Below are 24,170 nucleotides of genomic sequence, written 5' to 3' on the forward strand. Positions count from 1 at the left end.
AGATCTGTTTAGCAAAGAGTATTTTGAATCAGGGGCACTAGAATATTTACTTTAAAATTTTAAAAATGTAATGATTCCAAATAACTTCTTTTGAGAACACCATGGCCTCCAGATTCTTTTTATCAAGAACTTTTGTTCCATCTGCAGTTCAACTTTTTAGGAGAAAAAGTTCAGAATAAAAAGTTCAGAATAAAATCAGCTGCTGAAATCATTGGGGAATGCAATCTTTCTTCTTAGGAGTGTTGTGCAGCAGTGCTGGAACAGATCACCCAGAGAGAGTGTGGATTCTCTGCCCTTGGGGCTTGTGAGACCTGGCTTGGCAAAGAATTGACCATGTTCTCCTTCAGGGTATTTGTTGGACTAGAAACTTCCAGAGGTCTCTTCCAGCCAATGCTGCCTTGGTGCTATGGTTGAAATTCTGCATCCTTCCATCTGTACCTACTCATTTTTGAGCTAGGGCTATTGCATCTTTGCTCTCCTATGGAACAATCTCCTGAAATCATAGCAATTCCCACTGTGTCTAGAGGAATTAAGGAGAAAAAAAAAAAAACAAAACTTGAATGTTTCAAAGCAAGTTATATTTTGGTACTCAGTTTCCAGAATCAAATTGTGGTTCTTCCTCCCCACTTTACAGCCTGTTGCCTGTTCTGTTGGACTGATACAAACGATTAAACTCTTCTTAAGCCAGATGACTCCAGTGATTAATTTCAAGACAGCTCTGCAGAAAGATTACTATTAACTGGAATAATCTTAGTGATGCTATTTTCTGTATGGCTTTGCAAGCAATTCTATTTGGACAAATGAGGCCTTGAGGATGGAGAGAATCATCATCATCAACAAAGAATCATCATAGAATGGCCTGGTTTGAAAAGGACCTGAAAGATTATCTAGTTTCAAACCCCCTCCCCGTGGGCAGGGTTGCCAACCACTAGACCAGGCTGCCCAGAGCCACATTCAGCATGGCCTTGAATGCCTCCAGGGATGGGGCATCCACAACCTGGACTGGATCATACTGGGAAGGGGAGTTCTGAAGGCTGGTTTCCTGTCCCAAACTTCCTTTTCTGGAACTTTGGTGCCAAATTTAATGCTACCAGTAGATAAGAACTAATAGGATTAAAAAAGGAAGAGACCATCTGAAGAATTCCAGTAATTTTTCATTTATACTTCACAGCTTAATCAATCTATTTTTATGTAACTGAAATATTCCTCTTGGGTCACCTTGATATTTCCTATTTATCAATTTGCAGTGCAATTCGTGGACACAAGCATTACCATCCTTGTCCAAATGAGAGCTGAGGTATTTTTTTTGTTAGTTGGCTTCTGAAGGCTTATTTCATAGTTAATTTTACCTTGTTTATCTTGTGCTTAACAGAACTTAACGTGCAGTTTAGAGATTTTACAGTACCGCAGTAAGATACCAACTCACTCAAGCAACTAATGCTGCTGAAGTAAACGCAAGTATTTGTTCACATGCGAGTTCTCCTGTAAATAAGCCTTGCAGGATCAAGCCCTGTTTCCTGCAGGAAAAAAAAAAAAAGGATTACTTCTCAAGGCTGGCACGGTAATTAACAGGATTTGGGAAATACATTCTTGCAGCTGCTTTCAAAATTAACTTCAAAGATTCCGTTAATCCCTGCCTCAGAAAAAAAAGAAAGTGATTACAAATGTCTTCGGAGAAATATCTACTTAATAATGTTTTAATTCAGAATATGCTAATAACCTAAATATTAAGGAAGCTACCGTTTGTGCTAATTATGTTGATTATGTTTGGTGTTGGTGTAAATATTCTGTTTAGAACACTGCATTGAATTTGAATACAAAATCAGCAGGTTTTCAGTGTGTTGATTTATAAATTGCAGCACTGCTTTGGTGAAAGTGGGGCATAGTTCTCCTCTGTGCTATTAGAATCTATAAATACAGCACTGTAAGTGGGTTTCTGCATCTCAGACAGTGATTCTCTCTGCTCCTTCTTATTTGCTGCCTCACTCTTCAACCTGGAAGCATATTGGGTGCTAGTGCTAAGGACTCACCTCAAACCCAAAAGCTCTGGTCACAAATGAACTATCTGCGCCTTGCTGATTGAGGCAAATGCCTGAACGCTGCAAACACTCCCATGATTAAAGCACTCTGTCCATTGGGTGAACTAAGCATTTTATGTAGACTTATTCTTAAGTAGTTTAAATGACTAAAAGGTGCAAGGATGTGAATGCTGAGGTTCAAGTTGTATCATTTATAGAATGATGTAAGAAAATTGCACAGTAGATATTTCTGGAGAGGCTATATTTCAGCAGCTTGGTTCCACCAAGCTGTGACTTCTTGTCTTTTGAAGCTAGGCATGTCCCTGGGCAAATGGGGGGAGAACAGAACAGTCCTCAAATGCCACCACAATTTGAATCACATCTGTTCATCTCAGCCCAATTCTGGGATTTTAATGTATAAAAATAGCCATAGGAGATCCTTAAAATTAATGACAATCAATAGCTAGTCAAGTACAACACTATTTGACCCATGAAGATAATTACAAAAATAGTCAGAGTGCCAGGGATTGTTTAATTTTGACAGCCAGTATTGAAAGAGGAATCCTGGCACTCTTGCTCTGGCAATATTGTGCTGCCCTGGCAACGCAGGATGGCCAGAGAATAGAAAATTCCCACTGTGCAAAGGGACATGAAGAGTGCTACTTAGGTTTCTACTCTTTCACAAAGATCTGAGATCCTAGGGTGACAGCAGGCAGGAAAAAGTGGTAGTCTCCAAAAAGTCACTTCTACCAGAAACTGTTAGTCGTATAAATGAATGCTTTGTACTGAAGTACACATTGATAAATGTTTTTCATTCCTGTTGAGCACTCAAAAGATATGATCTGTGATTTCATGCAAAGATGTGCAAGAAGTCAGCAGGTACATCAGACTCATGGATACATTCAGACAAAGTATTGGCTAGATGCTCTGTGTTTGTTGCTGTTACCTTAAATGCGGGCTTCAAAGGACGTTTTTAAATAAATATTCAGTCTGTGATGTGGGGAAAAAAAGTGGAGAAACTTGTAAAGATGGCAAAATAAACCAATGAGAAGAGTTTGCTTCTAACACAGTTTTCATAGTGATATTCAAGCTTCTCTGGGACACTTCAGTTCTGACTGTAAGCGTTCTTTATTTATTTAGTGGGATTTAACATCAATCTATATCACAGACTGGTGTTGGAAACTTAAAATTGGAGTGAACGTGTGACAGTTTGTGCATGGCTCTCCTGTCATATACCAAAACACATTCTATTGTTTCCCGTTCATCTTCATGCATTTTGACATACAATTCCCAGGAATGTCCAGCAAAGAAGAATTTCACTTACTCTGTTGAATTTAGAATTTCAGTGTATATCCACTTGTTCCAGGTCATAGCTGTTTGCTTTTTGCCCCTACTTAAATTTTGGGTCTTCATCTAGTTTCTGACCTAATTAAATTTTTGCTAGATTTTAAAAGAGGAGCAATTGCACAATGCCTATTATTTTCAGTCGGTTCCAGATGTCACCTCATCACAGAACTGTTTTCCTGTGCCATGCATGTGTAATGTAGTGATCAACCAGCAACAGCAAATGGTTTCCTCAGGCCCACTACCTGTTTTTTTTTGTTTTGTTTTGTTTTTTAATTGAATATTTGATCTTTGTTTTCAGTAGCAAATTCTTACCCAGTATAAAAAATCATGGAAGACATCATTTTCTCATAATCAGGAATTGCACATAGTGCACTTGGACAGGAAGTATATGGGAGATGAGGCTAATTGAAGGATGTAGCTTTGTGTGTTTTCTGTCTTTACATCTAATTTATTGCCTTTAGTGTGTAGGAGTGGGCATGCAATTGTAATGCCCTCAAAATTCTACGTAGGGAAAGAAGAGAAAAAGCACTATGAAGTAACGATGCAGTAATGGTGATATAAGTGTGCTTTGGGATCTTCCTGCACCTATAAGCAAAGTGAGTTCAATTGCGGCTTATTTCATTAGTCTAAACATTTCTGGTATCTTTTGAGATCAACCAACACTAAGTAAAAATCAGGCTAGAACTTTGTTTCCTTCTTTGTTCCTGGATGATGTCCACACTGACTGCACAGATTCAAGGTACTGAACAGGAGATACTTAGCCCTGTAATCAGTGGGCATCAACTCGGTGCATTTCCAGGTTGTTCTGCTGCAAAGTAGGAAAAGTACAAGCTGTACCTGGAAAACTTGGGAAGTCCTTAAGTGAATACTTAAAACATTTTTATTTGAAGAAAAGTTATAAACTTATAGATTACTAAAATATATTTTTCACTACTTTTCTCATTCTAGTGCTATAGCAGCTGCTTTTGTTAATTAAAGCAGAAGGCTGTGAAAAAAACACCGATGAAATATTTGGGTACATCTTATACACTTAACAGAAAATTCTGTATAGAGAACAGATATCAGTGATAGCAGCACAAATTAAAGTCTCTCGGCATACAGCTGGCTCACCCATGACACAGACGTGTTGCTGCATTGTGCCAACATGTATTTCCTTCTGTCACACACCTGTGCCTTTTGTGTTAGAGGCAGACCTGGTAGCAAAATGAGGCTTAAGAAAAGCCTAGGATTTGTGCAGATTTCCCTGTTGTTATCCAGTCGATGAGAACAGAGCATACTAATGATATACAAAATGTGTCAGTGAAATAATTGTTTTTAAAAAAATCTGATTCAAGGCCACACCAGCCATTTCTGATATTAACTTTACACAAACTTTCCACTGTTTCTATTTTTTTCTTTTATTCTTGAGAATCTTTCTCTCTTTCTCTCTCTCTGTCTCTTTGTCTCTTTGTCTCTCTGTCTCTTTGTCTCTTTGTCTCTTTGTCTCTTTCTCTCTTTCTCTCTTTCTCTCTTTCTCTCTCTTCCTTTCTCTTCCTTTCTCTTCCTTTCTCTTTCTCCCTTTCTCCCTTTCTCCCTTTCTCCCTTTCTCCCTTTCTCCCTTTCTTCCTTTTTCTTTAATGTAGACACAATATACTTTTAAACATCTGCAATCCCTGCTTCACTGGGATATGTCATGCTATGCCATATGGGCCCTGCACTTAAACGAAGGATAAAACCATTTGACCCGTTTGTCAAAGCTTCCTGACAGTCTCACCTCCTGATATTGGGCTTTCCATAGCTCCTCAAAAGTAATTCCTCTGCCTCAAGAAACTTCATAACCAATGCCTGGATACAGTCCCTAATGCTGAGGTGCAACTTTGAAGTGTTGTTGAAAGGGTACAGAAATCTGAATACAAGAGGGAACGTAACAAAAAGCAAAAATTAGGTTTGGGATTGCAGGATAGGTTAGGAGAATGAATAGAAAACCTCACTGCAGTGATTTAATCTTCTTATTGAGAAATCCTTCTGGCTGAAAACTCACTTTTTGCCCTTAGTTTGTACACCTGGGGACTAATTCTGTAGATTTTACACTACATTAGCGAGCTGCACTGTATGGCACTAAGAATTTAACAGGAAAGTAAACCTATTCTTCTCCTACTGTGGTTCCTGGCAGTAGCCCTTTTTCCTTCATCTTCTGACAAATTGGGAGTGACTTTGATTTTTAGAGACATTTTTAATGATGTGCCTTTGATGTTCAGCAAAACCACTGAGTTAAAAATTAATATAGCCCCAAGCAGTCATAAACTATGTTTCCTCCTACGCAACGTAGCAACAAAACTGTTTATCCTGTTTTACTGGATAATCATTATGGCTTTAGACTCATGTTCATTTTGGCTCAGACGTTTCCTCTTCAATACCCAATGGATAGTTTATTCAGTGCTTCTGTCCTAGTCCTTGGCTTACAGAATCTGAGGAACTTCAGAAGCTTTGAGTGATGGGAGATGGTTATGAGTTACAGGAAGCGAAAGGATTAGAATACTTTTAGCTTTTAACATATGGTCAGTAGCTTGGGGATTGCTTGTTTCAAAAAAAAAAGCTCAGAAATTAGTACTATTTTTTTCCTATTTCAATGTTTCCTGTTGGCTTTGAGGACAATATCTATTATACCAGCTTTTGAAGGGCTTTAATCCATTGCTTCTTGAAGATACTCCTCCTCATGTTCAGTCCTTTGTTTGGAATGACATTGGAAACCTAAGCCTTGTTTGCAGCCTGTGGTAGCATTGTGAAAGGTGAAGAAGGATGCAAGAGGCTAATGTTAATAATATCAGCATCTTGAAAATGTGCTTTTTTTTTTTTTTTTTAAATAGGTCCAGTGAATGCAGTGAATGTATTGAAGTAAAATACTGAGGGCTTTGCAAGTGGATGAATGTGTTGTATATGGCTTTTTTCATCACAGATGCAATGCCCCATTAACAAGAAACTGATTTTCTCTCTCAAATCCATTGGTCTTATTTGGAATACAGCACAGTGCTTTTAGATGAAATTATGTATGCAGCAGAGAAGGAAGGGCTATCAGAAGCTTGTTTAAGAGACTTGCAAGCTTTATTCTATGCCTAATGGTCCCCAAACAAGCTTTGTGTATTTAGTCTGATTTTAACTTAGAAAACAATTTTGACCTCATGAACAGAAAAAGTCTTCGGTGACTGAAGCTGAGATTTCATTTATTTTCTTTATCAGAACTTTCCCCTCTCCCAAAAGGGAAATCCTGAGACATGAAATGCGTGCTTCCCTATTCCAGCAGTGCATCAGCAGCAGACCAAACCTGACAGGTATAGCCTGGGGAGGAAAGAGAAGCCTTCATAACAGCAAGGCAGTACAGTCTGAAATACTCAGAAAGAACATCTAAAAAAAAAGCATTTGAAAGTAAATTTTTAGAAAAAGTAATATAGTTACTGGATTTTTTCTTCATAGAAATTGGTATTTTATTTTTTTGGGTATTTTAATTTTTTGGTAAATTTACACTGAAATCTTGTTTCAAATAGGGATTGAAATTGAAATATTGAAGTATTAACAAAGCTTAATTTAAAGGCGTAAATGTTAATGTGTTTGGCAAAACTGGCTTCTGGGTGGATTTAGTGACTTATGGCTGTTGTGAACTTATACTTTCAGATTTAAAAAAAAAAAAAAGCCCTTTAGGATCTTTTTTTTTTTTTTTTTTTTTTTGGCATTATTAGCCAAAAGTTTTCTTTCCTGTTGTAGACTGTGAAGCTCCAGGGAGAAACAAAAATATATTTCCATTGCATGGGATGGTAGCTACAGACTCAAAGTTATTTTCTGTAGGGATTCTGTCTCACTGCACAGTGCACAGTGTAAGATGAGGCAAAGGCAGCAGAACAGAGTCATGCACTGAAGTCTGCCAGAGGAAGGAAGATGAGAAACCTCACCATGGGCATGTGGATGCACGATAGACCATATGTAGCTTTTTTGCTGTCCTCCTGAGGGGTTTGAAGAACTTCTTTCTCCCTCTGGCTTTCTATAATGAGAGCTAAGAGTAAACATGAAGGTTTTGTACTTACATCATGAATACCCTGAGAATGCAAACACAGTGGGAGATGAAGGACAGAAACTAGAGGAGTTTTTAATCAGCTGCTCTGCAGTAAATACCTGAGGATAAGTTTGCCTGTACAATTTTTCATAACAGAATGAGTATGATTGTCCATTTTTTAGTGCAAACCATGTGGTTTGCAATGCTGCTGCAGTTGTTAACTTTCCTGATGCATGAAGATATGTTACCTCTGAATGCAACTAGATTTATTCACTGTAAACTTCATACTCCTGGTTTTTCACATGAACAGCTCTAGGGGATGGATTTTTTAATCTGTTTCAGTAATACATATAAGTATGAATAATTTTGCATAAGGAATGCAAATTTTACCAAAATTTTACCAAATTTTAGTTTATTAAGCACCTTAATTCCACCTGTGAGATGCTCTCTCTGAGGGATGCAGTATAGGGGTTTTTTTTGTGTGTTTTTTTTTGAGTAGCCATTCCTAAGCTAGTAAATTATATAAGTGTAACCACGCTAATACTGCTTTGCCATGGTGAATATCTGTTTGGGCTGCACTGGCATTTGCTATAAGTCACTTACTATTTATTCACAGTATTTTGCATGGAATGTCATGAAGGTGTTCTTTAGACTAAGTGAGTTTAAGTGGGAAGTTCCATCTGTGTTTGAGGACAAAATGGAAAATCTGACCAGTGTCAAAAGAATCCCACGGATGGATGCATGGCAGAGACCCGAGGGAATGTCCTACTGTAGCTCGTACTTTTGCACTGTTTTAACCTGACTACACATTGCCCATTACTAGCAGGTGATAACAGTGTACAATTACCTGCATATTTACATAGCTGTGCCTACATGGTGTTCGTATTTTGACTGCTGGTTTTTCTAAACAGCATCGTAAGAGGGTGAGTGACTATCCAAGAGATTGAAGGGAAATCTAACTGTAACTGCTAGCAGTTCCAAGATGACAATCCAAGTTTGTTCTAACTGCTTTTTCTTTCCCTCTTCTACCAGAGACAAGGAACTGGAGCTACAAATGGAAAAGATAAGACATCTGGGGAGAATGGTAAGTGTAAGCTATATTTCTTGATGGAGAATATTGAGCCAATTAAATAGATATGGATATTTACTGTAATGACAGATGTCAGACAGCATCAGTCTTGTATTTTTTTCCTCTGACCTTTTGCATGTTTTTGAAAAACTCTAAGGGCTTCAGGGGATTGTGTCATTGTGTCCTTTGTATATTCAAACTATGTATTTAAGTAGAGTTTTGCTCCTGAGTTCACACTACGTAAATCAAATATTAGAAATCATCACAGACTAGGACAAGATAGTGTTTGGTATGTGAGAAAAGAACAAAAGAGAGAAGATTAAACATTATAAGTAGTTGCTACATGAATAAGGTGTACAAAAGTAAATAATTACAAAGACTTGTCCATGAATATAATTTTTAATTCCACCTAACTTTAGGCTGATAACTGAGGTACTAAAGTTAGAAACCACTTGCACAGAGCTCATCTGAGAGTTGATGGAGAGAGGATGTGAATAGGCAAATCATAGAGAGTGACCATATAGCAAATGAGATCCTGACTTTAGCATTCTGCATAGTTGGATGAATCTGAATGCATGCTCCACTGTTCAAAGGGGCAAGTTATGTTTTTGGCCTCTAACAAAGGGGCAAGCAGAAGCCAATTCCTGCTCCATGAAAGGTGCAAAAAATTCTATCCGGAAAATGTTTTCCATTTTTTTTGCTTTAAAAAAAAAAGAAGAAGAAAACCAACTGAATTTTCAGTAAAAACATTTGTATTTAGTTGAGAACTGGTTTTATTTCCTATAGGAGGCAGAAGCACATTGCATACCAGCAATCATGCAATTAAAATCCTGTTACCATCAGCAATATTTTTCAGAGGAAAACATTGTGATTATCTTTAATTATAGACTCACCCGAATATAAGACAACATCATTTTGTAGACTTTCATGAACAGGGGAGTGATTGAGCTAAAAAAAAAATACGCTGTTTGCTCTGTTTGATCATTTAGCTCTAATCAAAAGATGTTCTGGTAGTTCATCTTCTCCAGTGAGAATCAAGAAGAATGTAAGTGTCTTCTTTGAAAAGTTGAGGGTTTTACTGGGATGAGATATTTAAGCAGTGATTTTCTGGCCTTTGTGTTGGTCTGCCCAGAAACATGGGGTGCTCTGAGGCAACATATCCTAAAAGACTGAGTCCTTTTTCTGCTTAGTTTTCGTATTACAGTGAGGTGACTTTCCCATAAGAGTTGTTTGCATAATGCTACAGTAAATGAAATCAGTAGATGATGTTCCCAATATGATAAAACACAAATTAAAGGATGGAAAAAAGAAATAAATATTTTGGCTTGTTATACTGTTGAATTAGTGGGAACAAATGTACCCTGACAGCAAAGCCATTTGCATCCTGAAGTTAACAGGAAAGGAAGGCAAGCAAAATTATGCCAACCATTTGGGCAGCATGGAAAGCATGTTTTTCTCTTTACTGTTAAAGCACATTATGAACTGAGCTCATTTACTATGAATTTCTTTACAAATAAAGTTGTCCTGCCAAATTCAGCTGAGATTTACTTATTTTGCAGCCTTTTTAGAGGCAAATTTCTTTTTCTCCTCTAGGAGAATTTTGACTGGCTTGCGTAATTAATTCAAATATACAATTCTGCTTAGTTATAGCGTAGTTTTATGCATGGTATAAACAGGCAAATGCTTACTTCATCTTAGTTAGATAACGTCAATTATTTTTGTAATGAAATTATAACCAAAAAAACCTGTCACCAACATAAAAAAGAGCAGCAGCAGGGGAGATAAAACACAGTCCCTTTTTTCTCCCAAATCCACATGCTTACAAGAGAATGAATTAGAACTAGAACTTTCAACCTGAGACTGAATTCTAAATCAAAGAAGCAGAAAAAGTCTGTCTGTCTGCACTTTATTAGCTGTATGTAGTTAGAATTTGAACAAAAGTGATTTATTCTTCTGGATACCGGGTGTGCTGTAAAACAAAATGTAATATACTGTGTATTGCAGAAGTCTGCAAAATGTGCATGTCTTAAATTTGTACTGTGGCTGCTCTTATCAGCCACTTCTTCAAATGGTCATTTCCCTATCAAAATAACTTTCCCTCTTGTTGGAAACGGGAAGTAGAGAGGAAGAAACAAAACCGCCTTTCATTTTAGTGTAAAATACAGAGTCATACTATGAAAACTGTTTGAGAAATTGAACTGGCCTGGTCACTGTCCTTGCTCTTGATTACAAATCCTGGAATAATGGCTGAGAACAAGCCCTGACAACTAATAATGATGCTCAGATCTTGTTACAGTTTTGATTCACATAATGGAGAAACTGCTGTGGGTAAAGTTGTCTGTGGAGAGAGAATTTTGGGTCCATCTCTAGGCTGAGTCAAAACTGGAGAAACTAAAGCCAATGTCTATGACAATAGTACTCTCCCTCTTTGAAGATGTATATGGGGTTGCTGTCACTGTAAAGTATTTAAGGAAACTAAATATCTGCAGACTCCTTTTACAGTAGTGGTAGGTTTGGTAGTTGTTAATGAATGTGTGTTTTTAGATCTTTGGGCAGTGATACCATATACTTAGTCATATTTAGTCACCCCAGCAACAGCCTCTCTTAGTCTTGTTAAAAAACTCTGCTGGAGGTTTTTATAATAAAACACAAAATGCCGGCACAGTCCCATCCTCCACTGAGTTGATGCGGCCTTGTTCTAGCAGCCTTACTCACTGGCGCAAGGGGATGTGCAATGGGAAAGACAGCTTCAGAAAAACTGTGTGGAGCAGTGATGTGTGACAGTGTGTGTCAGAGCTTGTGATAATGGGAGAAGAAAATCCTGTACCCAAACTGTACTGGTTATGTTGATAAATGGAGTGTACATATATGGGACCTTCATTCATCAGCTGTATCTTCCTGTAACTGCCTTGAATTTTCCTGCAGACTGCTAAGTGTTAGTGTCCTTTTTCACTTTCAGAGTACTGGACATTAGCAGACCTCCACTGTATTTGTATAATATACACCACTATATCCTCCTTGCTTTATGCAGCAACAAGCCAATAATTCTTGAAAGTGTATCTGTATTATAAATACTGAATAATCGCTTGTGTTGGAACAAGTTCTACTGCTGTTGAAGGTTAACAGCAAAACTCTCAGTGACCACACAGGATGACATTTATCTGACTTGACCTTTTCAACAAATTGTAGTTTGGTCTTGATCATGACCTGTAAAAGGGCAGATAACAATTCATCTCTTCCTAAAGAATAACAACTATTGCATTACAGTGTTTTATCATGGTATATCAGTGGCTTGGAAAAGGCTAGTGAAGTCATTGTAAGAGTACCTGACAACTTCAGTGGGCATTGAATGTTGCAAGGTGGTACCATGCAATCTACTCTTTACATACTAGCACATTTAACATAGTAGCAGCTACGTCAGAACCATCTATTATTTTCTTTAGATTTACAATACTCCTTTTTCCTATTAATAGATCTAATTATTCTGTATCTAACGCATGTGAATTTTAGTTGATATTTGTAATCATTATCTCAGAATATTATGTCTATCATTCAGCAATATGAATATTAACAATAATAAAATCCATTTTTTTTTTCACATGATGAATTCTATAAATGCCCATCTCTAAGTAAAAAGAAAATGAACACTTTTGAATTAAGTTGCATGTCATGGTGGAGTCAGTCTATGCAGTAAGGAGAAGATAGTTGCACTGAGAAACTGAATCCATTTCTTTCAGTTTCTATTCTGTTCTCAAGCATTTATCCTGAGAGTTCACGATATTTGCTTTGGGTGCTTAGAAAACTGTAAATGGATAAAAACTCTGGGTTTCTTCATATTTTTTTCTGTACACCATGGGTTGGCTCTGCACAGGAGCTTATCTAAAATGGAAGCATCTGAACTGACTTAAATTTGAATACTTCTAGAAAAAAAAAATAACAATAACTCTAAAGAGTTGTGTATGTTGGGATGGAGCTCTCATTAGTAAGTTTTCCCTTTTTTTGCATCTTTTAATGCGGTCAACTGTCCATTCACCAACTTCAGCTGCTCAAGGAATTTGGTAAATTACACACTCTATGCCTGCTGCATTCAGAGTAGAATGCTAGGTCCAGCAGGGTAAATAATCATCTTCATAGTAAATAATCATCTTCATGTGGAGTGCTTGGATCCAACAGTGCATTATTTCCTGGCTAGAATTCAGGATCGTTATTATAATAGACTTTAATATAAATATTTGTTTGAGAACTCAAAATTAATTTTCCACTAATATTCTCCAATGACTATTTAAAAATACACTGGTTTTGGGAACAGCCCAACAAATGAAGTTGTGGAGAAAGATTTCAAAAAAGAAAGGAAAATATAAGGCTGATTTGTGTAAATATTTAAATATGCTCATGGAATGTGGGTTTGCCATGTCCGCCCAGATCCAGAGGTCACATTCTTCACTCACAGGGAAGGATAGTGATTGAGCTGTAGCGTTGTAATGCCTTGTGCATTTTGTTTTTCCCACGGAACGTAGCTTGTGAGGCAAAAGATGAAGCAGATCTCTCTCTCTCTTTGATATTTCACCCTCACAGCACTAATCAGAAGTTGAGAAGGGTACCATTGTCTGGAACTATGTGTAGTACTGAATTTTCTTGGGTATTCTGTTGAGTGTTGGGAGGAAATGGTCTTGCCACTTTAACTTTCCTCACTATGGTATTCTGCTAAAATATTCTTGTCCCTTGAAAGCAGAGCCTTACAGAAGATGATCTCCTAGTCAGCAAATGTCTCTCTCCCCCATTTCATTCAGTTTATGCCCAGAACCAATTTTTGTTCCATCTCATAAAACCCACCTGATTCTGGTGGGGATTTAGGAAGTGAAAGATTCAGCATGAGCCAGCAATGTGCACTTGACACAGCTCAGAAGGCCAACCATATCCTGGGTTACATCAAGAGAAGTGTGACCAACCAACAGGCTGAGGGAGGTGATTCTGCTCCTCTACTCTGCTTTTGTGAGATCTCACCTGAAGTACGGCATCCAATTCTGGAGTATCCAACACAAGAAAGACATCGAGCTGTTGGAGCAGGTCCAGAGGAGGCCACAAAGATGACCAGAGGACTGGAAAACCTCCCCTATAAGGACAGACTGAAAGAGCTGGGGATCTTCAGCCTGGTGAAGGGAAGGCTCCGAGGAAACCTTGTAGCAGCCTTCACTACGTGAAAGGGGCCTACATGAAAGCTGGGAAGGGATTTTTCATAAGGGCAGGTAGTGACAGGACGAGGGAAAATGGCTTTAAACTGGCAGAGGGTAGATTTAGACTAGAAGTTAGGAAGAAATTCTTTACTGTGAGAGTGGTGAAACACTGGAACAGATTGCCCAGCGAAGCTGTGGATGCCCCCTCCCTGGAAGCACTCAAGGCCAGGCTGGATGGGGCTTTGAACAACCTGGTGTAGAGGGAGGTGTCCCTGCCTATAGCAGGGGGCTTGGAACTGGATGATATTAAAGGTCCCTTCCAACCCAAACCATTCTATGGTAAATGTGAAGTGAGAATTATTTGCTATACGTCAGCCCCCAAATCTCAGAATAGAAAGTCTGTGTTTCAGTAACATTCCTAGATGTCTGTGCTCCCATCAAATAATGTAACACTTTCAAAAAGCCTAAATACAAAAGTGTTTGAACCCTTTGCATAGTTACATGTTGTATTTTGTCATGTACTGATTGCTCAGGCTCAGAAAAGGGTGTAAAAATCCTGTGTGAACTCAGTGCTATGATCTGCAGCTGAGAGCATTTCAAATGACAGCTGGGAGAAAGCAAGTAATTCTGGATGAGTAGCTATGCTGTTGAGATAGGTTTCATGGTAAAAACCGTACAGGCAACCTAATCCACTGAAGTTTAGGCACTTTCATGGGGACACCCACACAAAAAATTTAGCCAGAACCAAACCAAACATGTTCCAGGTCCTCTTCTGGCCTGTATCTCTTCCTTCACCCTCCTGATCTGTGTATCAAGGAGTCCGGCAGTCTCCTCAGAATGCCAGCGTGTCTCAGCTGAAGACAGATCTAGCCTTTAATAATAAGGCTCTCAGATTGTTCACGGATCTTCCCTAGAGAGGATGCTGAAAGGAAGAAAGGGGAATTATACATGAACTTCATTTCCTCTCCTAGGTGAATTTCCATTTCTTGAGGCCAGGGATAAGTTTAAGTTCTCTCCAGAGAAATGTGGTGTGCTTATTTATTTAGAAGAGTGCTAACGAGGATAGTTCACCAAAAAATTTCTTATCAGCAACTTCTGATGTTTTTCTCACTACAAAAACTTTCAAAGCAACAACTTACATGTTTTTGATAAACTGAACACCTTCTTTACTGGAGCTTCATCTACCCCCACGTCTACACACACACAGTGGCCATCTGGTTTCTGGGGAAAGCTGTCTATTAGAGTTTAAAGGAGAGAATAAACCTGACTGAAACTTTAAATAATAGTTTTGAGAACCCAGATGCTGCTTGTATTCTTCTGTTATCTGGCACAACTGGTGTGATATTGTATATTACTGCTGGATTTCATCTGGTGAGTAAGACCTTTCATTTTAAAATGTTTAGTCAGAAGCGTCTTAAAGCATCTTATTAAAAGTTTCAGTGATGAACAGAGCCAACAGTGCTCATGTAGTCCTGGCCAATGTCCTGTCTTCAGACTTCCCTGGAAGTTTTCATTTTGTGTATTGTTTGCAACTACCCTCATGACTTCCAAATAAGTCCATCCCTACATGCAAATAATACTGCATTATGCACATGCAATGTTTCCATGTGTTTGTTGATTCCTAATGTTAGTTATGCAGCTTTTCTGGTGTGTCACTCTGTTGTTGTTGTTGTTGTTTTTTCTCTTAAAATAACTGCACTTAAGAGGAAAACAATGGTTTCCAGTCTGATAAAAGAGTACCAGGAAAGCAAATCATATGCAAAAGTTCCCAGGGGAAAAAAACAAACAAACAAACAAAAAAAAAACAAACCAAAAAAACAAAATGTAAAGAAAAACAGCACAACTATAAGCAACTGTTTCAACTTTTTGAAGTCCTTCAAAGGACTGAAAAATATGACTTCAAAATATTTTTCTCTTTTTTTTTTTTTTCCCCTCCCCTTAGAGGTCCCTTAAACCCCCAGCTAGCTGGCACCTTTGAGTTGGAAAAACCCTCACACTTAGTGTTCCTGCCACAAATGAATCTGTCTAGGTACTTATATGGTCCTCACCACTGTAGTAACTGAATGCTTTCCAAGTATTTAAAAATAGAGATAACAATAACAATCCCTGCTTCATTTCATCTCTTTCTTTCCAGCTTGCTACAAGAATAACTTGATTAATTTATGAGATCTTTGTTGTATACACAGTGCCTGCATACAAGCTGGGATACGTATGTGTATATGCCTGCTTACATGTGGTATTTTCAAACTGCATGCATACAAATTCAGCTCAATTTCTGAAACATGAAGAAGTGAGCACATGTATATAAGTGTACATACTTACCTATGGCCACTAATATGGTCTGCTCCTTTGCACAACTTTTGCAGGAGGTAGCAGTTAGTAGAGCTGCAGCCATCCTGCAGCACTGCAATTAGAAATAGACTGAGGAAATAATTATGAATTATGCTTAATGATGATTCAGTTTCAGTTGTTAATAGATTATTTTTGTCCTGTTGCATGAGTTGTTGTGCATACACTTCAGGAAAGTTTATACTGTCAATAAACCAAGCTCAGTTTGGACATAGAGGAGTAGTGAAATTACCTGAAAGAAAGGAGCTTTAACAGAACTGTTAAGTCCCAGACCTGAGCCTCTACAAGATCCCTGCAAGGTTACTGGCATATTCATTTGTCTTTTGGTGTTTTTTTTTTTTTTTTTTTTTTTTTTTTTTTTTTTTTTTTGTTGTGTGTTTGTGTGTGTGTGTGAGTGTGTGTGCATGTATGTGTCTTTTGTTTGTTTGTTTTGTTCTTTTGGTAGGGGGATATTTGCACTGACTGTGCCCTTGTCTTCTAATTTGTTCTATTATTTTTTTTTCTGACTTCTAGTTTCTTCCCTTTGCTGATGGCCACAACTTTTCTCTTTTGTAAGGTTTTTTTGTATCAGCTGCTTTGCCATAGCAATGATCAGAGAATCACAGAATGGTTTGGGTTGGAAGGAATCTTTATGATCATCTAATTCCAGCCCTCTTTAATAGGCAGGGATATCTTCCCCTAGACCAGGTTTCTCAAAGCCCCATCCAGCCTGGCCTTGAATGCTTCCAGGGAGAAGGCATTCACAGCCTCACTGGGCAACCTGTTTCAGTGTTTCACCACCCTCACAGTAAGTAAATTCTTCCTAATATCTAGTCTAAATCTACTAAATCCTGCCACTACCTGCCCTTATGAAAAAACCCTCCCCAGCTTTCCTGTAGGCCCCCTTCAGGTATTGAAGGCTGCTACAAGGTCTCCTTGGAGCCTTCTCTTCTCCAGGCTGAAGATCCCCAGCTCTCTCAGCCTGTTCTTGTAGGAGAGGTACTCCAGCCCTCTGATCATGACGACTATGTGGCTTTGATCTTGCAGCATTTTGGATCCAGGCATTTGGGAGATGTCCAATTTTTTTGCATTTCAGTGACTATTGGGCACCTGGAAGGTGGTCCAATCTCTCATCCTTTCTGAGAAGCCCGTTTGTAAAGATTAGGGGTGGGGGAAGCAGTTGCAAATTAAGGAAAACAAATGCTGATCTGGTGGGTTTTGCCATTCACATGACTCACAAATATGCTGGAGTTCCTATCAAGTTGTTGAGGAAAGGCAGAACTGAAATTATGCCTTTGACCGTATTTCTTCTGGAGATCAGTTTGTAATTATCAGTGCTCTGCCTGCCTATGCACCAGGGTAGACAAGACCTCTTTCCATGGTCTTGGCTGGTACATGGCTGACATGCGCTGGCTTGCTTCCACAAATGTGTACTCATGAAACAGTGCTGTCATCAGTACTCTGAGAAGAACATTCAGTTCTGCTTTGCTGCTGATAGGAACCCAAATGAAGAACCCAGGTCAGCTAGTTTCTAGGTAGGCCTAGTAAAACTAATAATGGTACCTCTGAAATGAATCTGCCCATATATCATCATGGATAGTTTGCCAATAGTCTGTAAGCATTAGAGTAAATGGTGCAAGAAGTGGCGTATTGACACTGGAAGTCCTTGGAGTTAGATTGTCACAAATTACAGATGTCTCTTTCCATGTCCACAGACTCTAACAACAGGTGATTAAAAGGCCACAAAAAAAAAGGTGGATGTAGCTTAGTAGCATGATTTTTCTAATTTAGTGGAAGTGAAAAATGAAAGGGGAGCACAGTCAATGCACAACAAAGGTTGCCAGAGTTTATTGTTACAGAAACATCACTTTAACTACACATTAACTGCTTTACTTCATATACAGGCTTTTGTTCTGTTGTTTTTCTTTTCCAGAAGACTTGGTTTTCTAGATGAAATGAAAAATCTTTTCCTCTTATGAATTCCTTTTCCATTAGTAAGTCAGTAAAAAAATCTTTTTTTTTTTCTGATGGTTTTCAAGCTTTTAATTTGTAGCACCGAGCCCTTAATACACTTAGCTTGATACTCCAAAATTAGCTTGCAATTTGGTATTATCAGGCTACCTTCTGCAAGCAACTAGCATTTAGAACAGCAGGAGTGTTACAGACATGATTAAAGTTTGGTCCTTAGCTGAACATCCTTATGGGATCAAGGTAGTTAAGTCTGCAGAAAGGAACTGGATACTGCAATGTAAATCAGTGCACCTCCAGTCTTGACACTCAGAATTGGATTTTAGGACATTATATAAAGTGCCTAGGCTCCACATACATAGCAAGAGAAGGTTTCTCATCCAATTATATCTTGGGTTCCTAAGCTGAACAGGAGCCAGTAAAATCAATGACAGTAAATTCTGTTCCTCTTTAGAAGTTTGGGGTGGAAATCCTCTTTTCTGGTGGTAAATGTGTACGTATGAGACACCTAATGCTCTATTTATCTCTCTATTGACAATTCTTCTGTGATGTGATAGGACATACAGAAATGGGATTCAGAAAAGCCAAGGTGCAGATAGAGCTGAAATCGGCAAGGAATGTGAAAAAATAACAGAAGGGATTCTTTGGATACATTGGGCAGAAGAGACAGGAAAGGGAAAGTGTACTCCCTTTGATAAACAAGAAGGGAATATTGGCTTCAACAGACAGGGAGGAGGTTGAGGTACTCAATAAATTATTTGCATCTGTCTTCACTGGCAGTCAGGCTTCCCACTTCTCTCATGTGCCTGAATCTCTAGGTGGGGATTAGGTGGGCAAAATCTTCCCCACTGTAAGAGCAGAGCAAGTCTGAGACTACCTTATGAGGCTGGTTGTGTACAAGTCTGTGGGACCAAATGACATGCATCCCAGGGTCCTGAAGAAACTGGCTGATGTGGTTGATGAGCCACTCCATCATATTTGAAAAGTCATAGCTGACAGGAGAAGTCTCCGGTGACTGGAGAAAGGGAAGCATCTCTCCAGTTCCTGGGCAGCCTGATCTGGTGGGTGGTGGCCCTGCCCATTGCAGGGAAGTTTGAACGAGATGATCTGTAAGGTCTCTTCCAACCTAAGCCATTCTATGATGCTTATTAGAATGAGCTTCTCTGGAGAGCTAGGTGATTGAAGATCTCAATTTGATTTAGCAGTAAAATAGCTTCTGACTTGCTGGACCCTGTCAAGGCTGAGGAATCTGTGGGTGTGATGGAAATGCTAAGTAACAGCCCGAAGCAGTGATTGAGCACCTGGTGGGAAGGCAGGGGCAACCCAGGGGAACTCAGGTGCATGCAATGTACCTGAGTGACTGGAAAGGTTGGAGCCAGCATCCATCCCCTCTTATACCTCTTTTAACGGTTGGCAGTGGAGGTGAGACTATTTCCCTGGAGATCTCTGCTTGTCGCCTTCTGAAGGTGAGCAGCTATTTTCCTTTGTTTCTGCATCCACGGCTGCTGCACTTGGGCTTATCCTCTCTTGCTGCAGCCTGAAGCTCTGCTACTCTGCTGTCTTTGCTGTGTTTTCCATCACATTATAGTGTTATGGGGGGTAATATTACAGAGCTTGCACATCTCTGAAATCAAATAGATACTCCATGGGATTTTTCAGTATATCAGGTTTGGATGTGGGCATCTAATTTCTCCTCAATTCCATCTCAAACAAATCTGTTCTTAGTTAGATCTGGTCAAACTTAGCTTCCTTGTGCAACCTCTTCCAGCTATTTTCTGTATGGAAGTCTAACATCCGAATATTTCCTGGCTTGAGGAGGTCTTCATTAGATAGGATACTGGATTTGAAAGCATTTGCTTTGGTCAAGTGCACTCAGTTCATTTTTTCCTCAGTCTGCGCTGGGTTAGGAATAGGAAGAATTGAGAAAAATAGATATCTTCCAAGGAGGAATTTTCAAGAAAAGAAGAAACTTAAATAATGTCAGATATGGAAAAGACATTTCAAGAGTCATGGTGGAAAATAGGGCAGGGTGTTTTGGCAACTTTTGGGAGATACTGTCAGTATTGCAGAGACTGGAACTCTGCTCTCAGCACTTCTAGAGTCTCATAGCAGTATCATTTAACAGCAGTTGATGAATGAGTATTCTAACTGTATTTTGAGTATATCATTTTTCATTTGAATTTATACTGAAAAACCCTGAGACTGCTGGTTGACTCTAGGTAGAAAAGCATTCATTATTCGTTAGGTGTTAGTGAAACACTGTCACTCCACAGTGACCAATTTACCAACTCCTCTAAATGCTGCCAATAAAGAATGGACGTGTGCAAATGTATTCATTAGCACAAACTAATTAAAATCCAGGCTAATATCCAGAAAAAGAATACTTCATTGTAAGACTTCTGAATTCATTGTCTCTATCAATCTAACACTAACTGTCCTGGATCCACAGTTTCTAATCTTAGAAATCTCATGCCAAAAACCCAACCAATGGAGAAGAGTTAGCCTTTTGGATTGCTTATGACTTTTTAACCCTACTTCTAATTTCACAGCTATTTCAGAGGTGCTCCTTCCTGAGAATATATTGCAGCACTCTTTCAGACACAAAGCGTAGAATAGCGTCCCTTGCCTGAACATCTTTAGGTTGATTGCACTGTGGTGATGCATTAACTTCTGATGCAGTGTGACTTTTTTCTTCTCTAGTTCACAGTTTAGGTTAGCCTCAATCAGTTCTTCTACTTTTGTAGTGTTTTTTTTTTTTTTTTTTAAGGGCTTGTTCTGTTCATTCTGCCTATTTTACATCTGCACTGTTTTCTCCAGCCAGACAGCACTGCTGTGTCCTTTTCAGTATTCTTAAAATAATTTAGTTTTCATTAAAATTGGCAGTGCCTTCCACTATTATTTTTCTAACTTTATCAATTTAGAGATTGTAAATGTATAATTCAGACCAAAGGGTGTTAGGTACAAAGAGGGCATTAAGTCCATTCCCCTCACCCCTCCATTCTTTCCACCACACACTGCAGAATGTGCCTTGCTTTAGTGACAGTCCATAAGCTGCTAATTTTATCATAACCCTCTTATAGAGTGGGAGACAAATTGGAGAGGAAGGATCATTGTATCTATGGCAATTACGTCAGTCTTTCCCCATTTCAGTGTGTGGGCACAGGGCTGGGCAATACGTGACCTGGAGACTGCATCCTTCACTGCTCTGCCTGCACAATATCACCACAGTATGTGGGAAATGACTTAATTTCAATATTTTATTTTCAAACCAAATGACAGAGCTTCTGAAACTTGTACTTCCCATTGAGTTCAGGTGAAGGAATGTCTGATACAGCTCTGCAGCTATAGATGCTGCAGAGTTTCTGGCTACATTTAAGAAGGGAAGTAAAAAAAGTAATTATGGTGAAAATTCTCCACTGAGTTTTCTGATTTGTAGCAGATGCAGTACAACTAAACAGAAGAATGGGAGAGGAGAGGTTAAATACAGGCTGAAGATAGGTTTAGTCTTCTGGCCTTAGGTTTCACTGGATTAATGCTCAGGGTAGTGTAGAATATCAGGTGTGGTACCTTTGAGAAAAGATGGTGATGTTGCTGCTCCTGTGTAATAGTAGAGCTCCAGTTATGTTTGGGCAGCATGATGGGGATGCATTTGTCCCCACACTGGTTTATACAGCAAAGATGAGAACCTGATATCCAGATCCAAATATCCCACTTGCCCCTCTGATAACCAGCAGCCTGAGCCCACAGAGAGAAGAAAGTTGAGACAGATAATGAGGCAGCTGGATTCAAGGCTGTTTGACATCTCAAAGCAGCTATCGCTTGGTCTAGCAGTCAGCAGACTAATTGCTGGCAGACAGCACAAAGCACGGGAAGAGTATGATCTCATCTAATGATTTTGTTCATAAAGCAGGTAGCAGTATTTTTCACTAGCAAAAATTTCTTTGTGACCTTTACAAAGAATCTATTCTTAACTAAACCTTGAAATCTCTTGTGAGGTCTGGCTTTAGGAGACAAAGATGTGTTCTGCCTAGAAGTTGAAAAAAAAACAACACTCCTATCTTCTGCTATTCGAGAGGGTAGGAAGGCAGACAGAAGATGTGTGATTTGGGACCTCTTTGTCAGTGAGTGACAGTTGCTGTCAAGGGAGGGCACAGACATGGGCTTTGCTAGTCAGTCATGAGTCATGAGCCATCATTCTGTCAATAAGCACCATTTTGTCCCATCTCAGACAAACTTAAGACTTAGGCTATGTACATGGCTTAGAACTCTTCTTCCTGCATGTAGAAGTCTGATGCACTTTGCCTGCCTTGACTATTGGACCTCTTTCAAACTGTGACCCACACCCAATGCCATAGAAAAGCATCACAACTGTTTTTGAAGTATTTATGGTTTTCGAATGAGGGATCACATAAATAAAAAGCAAGAGATGGATTCATAAGATGGAGTCCACTGGGGTCTTTCAGCTAAAAGCCATCCCATTATGGAAGAGCCTTAAAAAGAAGCTGTGATTTTTGACTATTTTCTCCATACCTGCCATGCCACAGGTAGACCTTGGAAATAATGCAATCTAGAGGCTGTTCTCAGGTGAGGCAAAACTAGTGTAGAATTTTGGTCTTTGTTCATCTTCTTAAGGTTATTTATGCTAACACTAGCTTTTTCATTATTACGTGGTAGACTGGTTGAAAAGCAGAATGAAAACTTTTTTTCCTTCATTCTTTTTGCTCAATAGAAAGTGCTGCACGCCCAACCAGTTAAGATAGCTACATCAGGTAGTTTCTAATGCTTCTTTGTAGCTTCTCCTCTATAAATGTTTGTGTGAGCTTCTAACTGCCTTTAGTTCTAAGTTTCAGTTTTTAATGAACTGAAGTGTAAGGACATCCATATCTACTGTTATTTCTGGAGTGTGCACCGTGCAAGATGACTGAGAAGCTATTTTACTCTACAAAGCACAAATAGATCCAAATTTACTCTAAACTTGATATGATATGAAAACTACTGGAATTGTGACTTCCCACAGTTCTTACGAGATCACAGTAATTTCCTATGCCTGTAAGTAGTTTTCTCCAGGAAATACTACCTCGAAGCATATTTAGGGGCATATCTCTTGACTGAATTTCAGGATATAAACTTGCAAGTAATTAACCTGAGCTGAGATAGAGCAGCTGCTTCTACTCTGCTGTGTGTTTGTGAGGTTGTTGGCCAAGCAGCAAGAGGCTGAGTACAGCTTCTACTTTTGTTCAGCACAACTTAACATTTCAGTGTAATTACTGAGTTAGAGAGTGATCAGCTAGTTGTCAGCCTCCTTTTCAGGTGTTGGCCATACCTTTTATTGTTGTAGGTTATGCTGCCTGGATGTGACAAAGGAATTGATAAACTTGACCAAGCATGCTAGAAAGTAGAACAATGAAAAACAATGTAGATTTTCCATTCAGGCTGTTCAAGAAAAGATGTTTTGTTTCTCCCTCACTAATGGTTTGCTTGAGAGGAAAGATTGATTGATTTGAAAAATAAATAAATAAATAAATACTCTGGTAATTTCACAGATTGAGTGTGTGCACAGATTGAGGTAGGCAACAGAAATTAGAGAATCAGACCGTCAGTTGTTGCAAATTGCCATAGCTGTGGTGTCTTCAGTGCTTACACAAGGCCCTAGAGGCTTTCACTATCCTGAAACTTTTTACCAATCCCTGTCTAGTGACAGTAGGTAGTTTTCTGCCAGTGTGGCCTCTCATTCTCCTTATTCTCATGGATGACATGAATGTGTCCATGAGACTGGGGTAAAGAATGTGATGCAGTGGAATGCCCTGGTGTAATTCCAAGCTACTGGCCCTTCTACCATGCAAGTCATACTGCTATGATAGGTCAAGTTACTTGTTCCTTACTTTCTTTCCATCTCCATAAAAGCTGAAGTTTCCCTTTCATATCTTCTGTGAGCTGTTTCTTTTCTGGTGGGCTTTCTTACTGTCTCTTTCATGCTGTGTTTCTGTCTTGTTGCTAATTCTTTCTCCTCCCCAGAGAATTTCATGTCTCCTCAGGACAGATAGGTCAAGCACTACTTCTTCCTCTAACTGCCTCCGCTTATTTTCTCAGGCAAACTTTGTTTGCATCTATGTTCAAGAATATGTGTTCATCAGAAGAGGGTAACTGACTAATGCTCTAATTTTTGGAGTCATAATTAATCCTCAGCTGAAGTCTCTAGTTTCTGCATGGTCTCAAAAACTGTTTTCCAAACTAGATTTGAC

The 24,170-nt window shown here is 38.9% G+C and overlaps 1 protein-coding gene across 1 annotated transcript in view; it reads left to right on the forward strand.

Moving 5' to 3' along the window:
* PCP4 (Purkinje cell protein 4) overlaps positions 1-24,170 on the forward strand; it is a 52,030-nt gene that overhangs the window by 12,196 nt on the left and 15,664 nt on the right. The window contains exon 2 of the mRNA XM_003202949.4: positions 8,422-8,473. Within this exon, the coding sequence (XP_003202997.1) occupies positions 8,422-8,473 (52 nt within the window). The remainder of the gene's footprint in view (positions 1-8,421; positions 8,474-24,170) is intronic.

Source organism: Meleagris gallopavo, chromosome 1 (assembly GCF_905368555.1).
Source record: "Meleagris gallopavo chromosome 1, MGAL_WU_HG_1.1, whole genome shotgun sequence".
Taxonomy (NCBI): domain Eukaryota; kingdom Metazoa; phylum Chordata; class Aves; order Galliformes; family Phasianidae; genus Meleagris; species Meleagris gallopavo.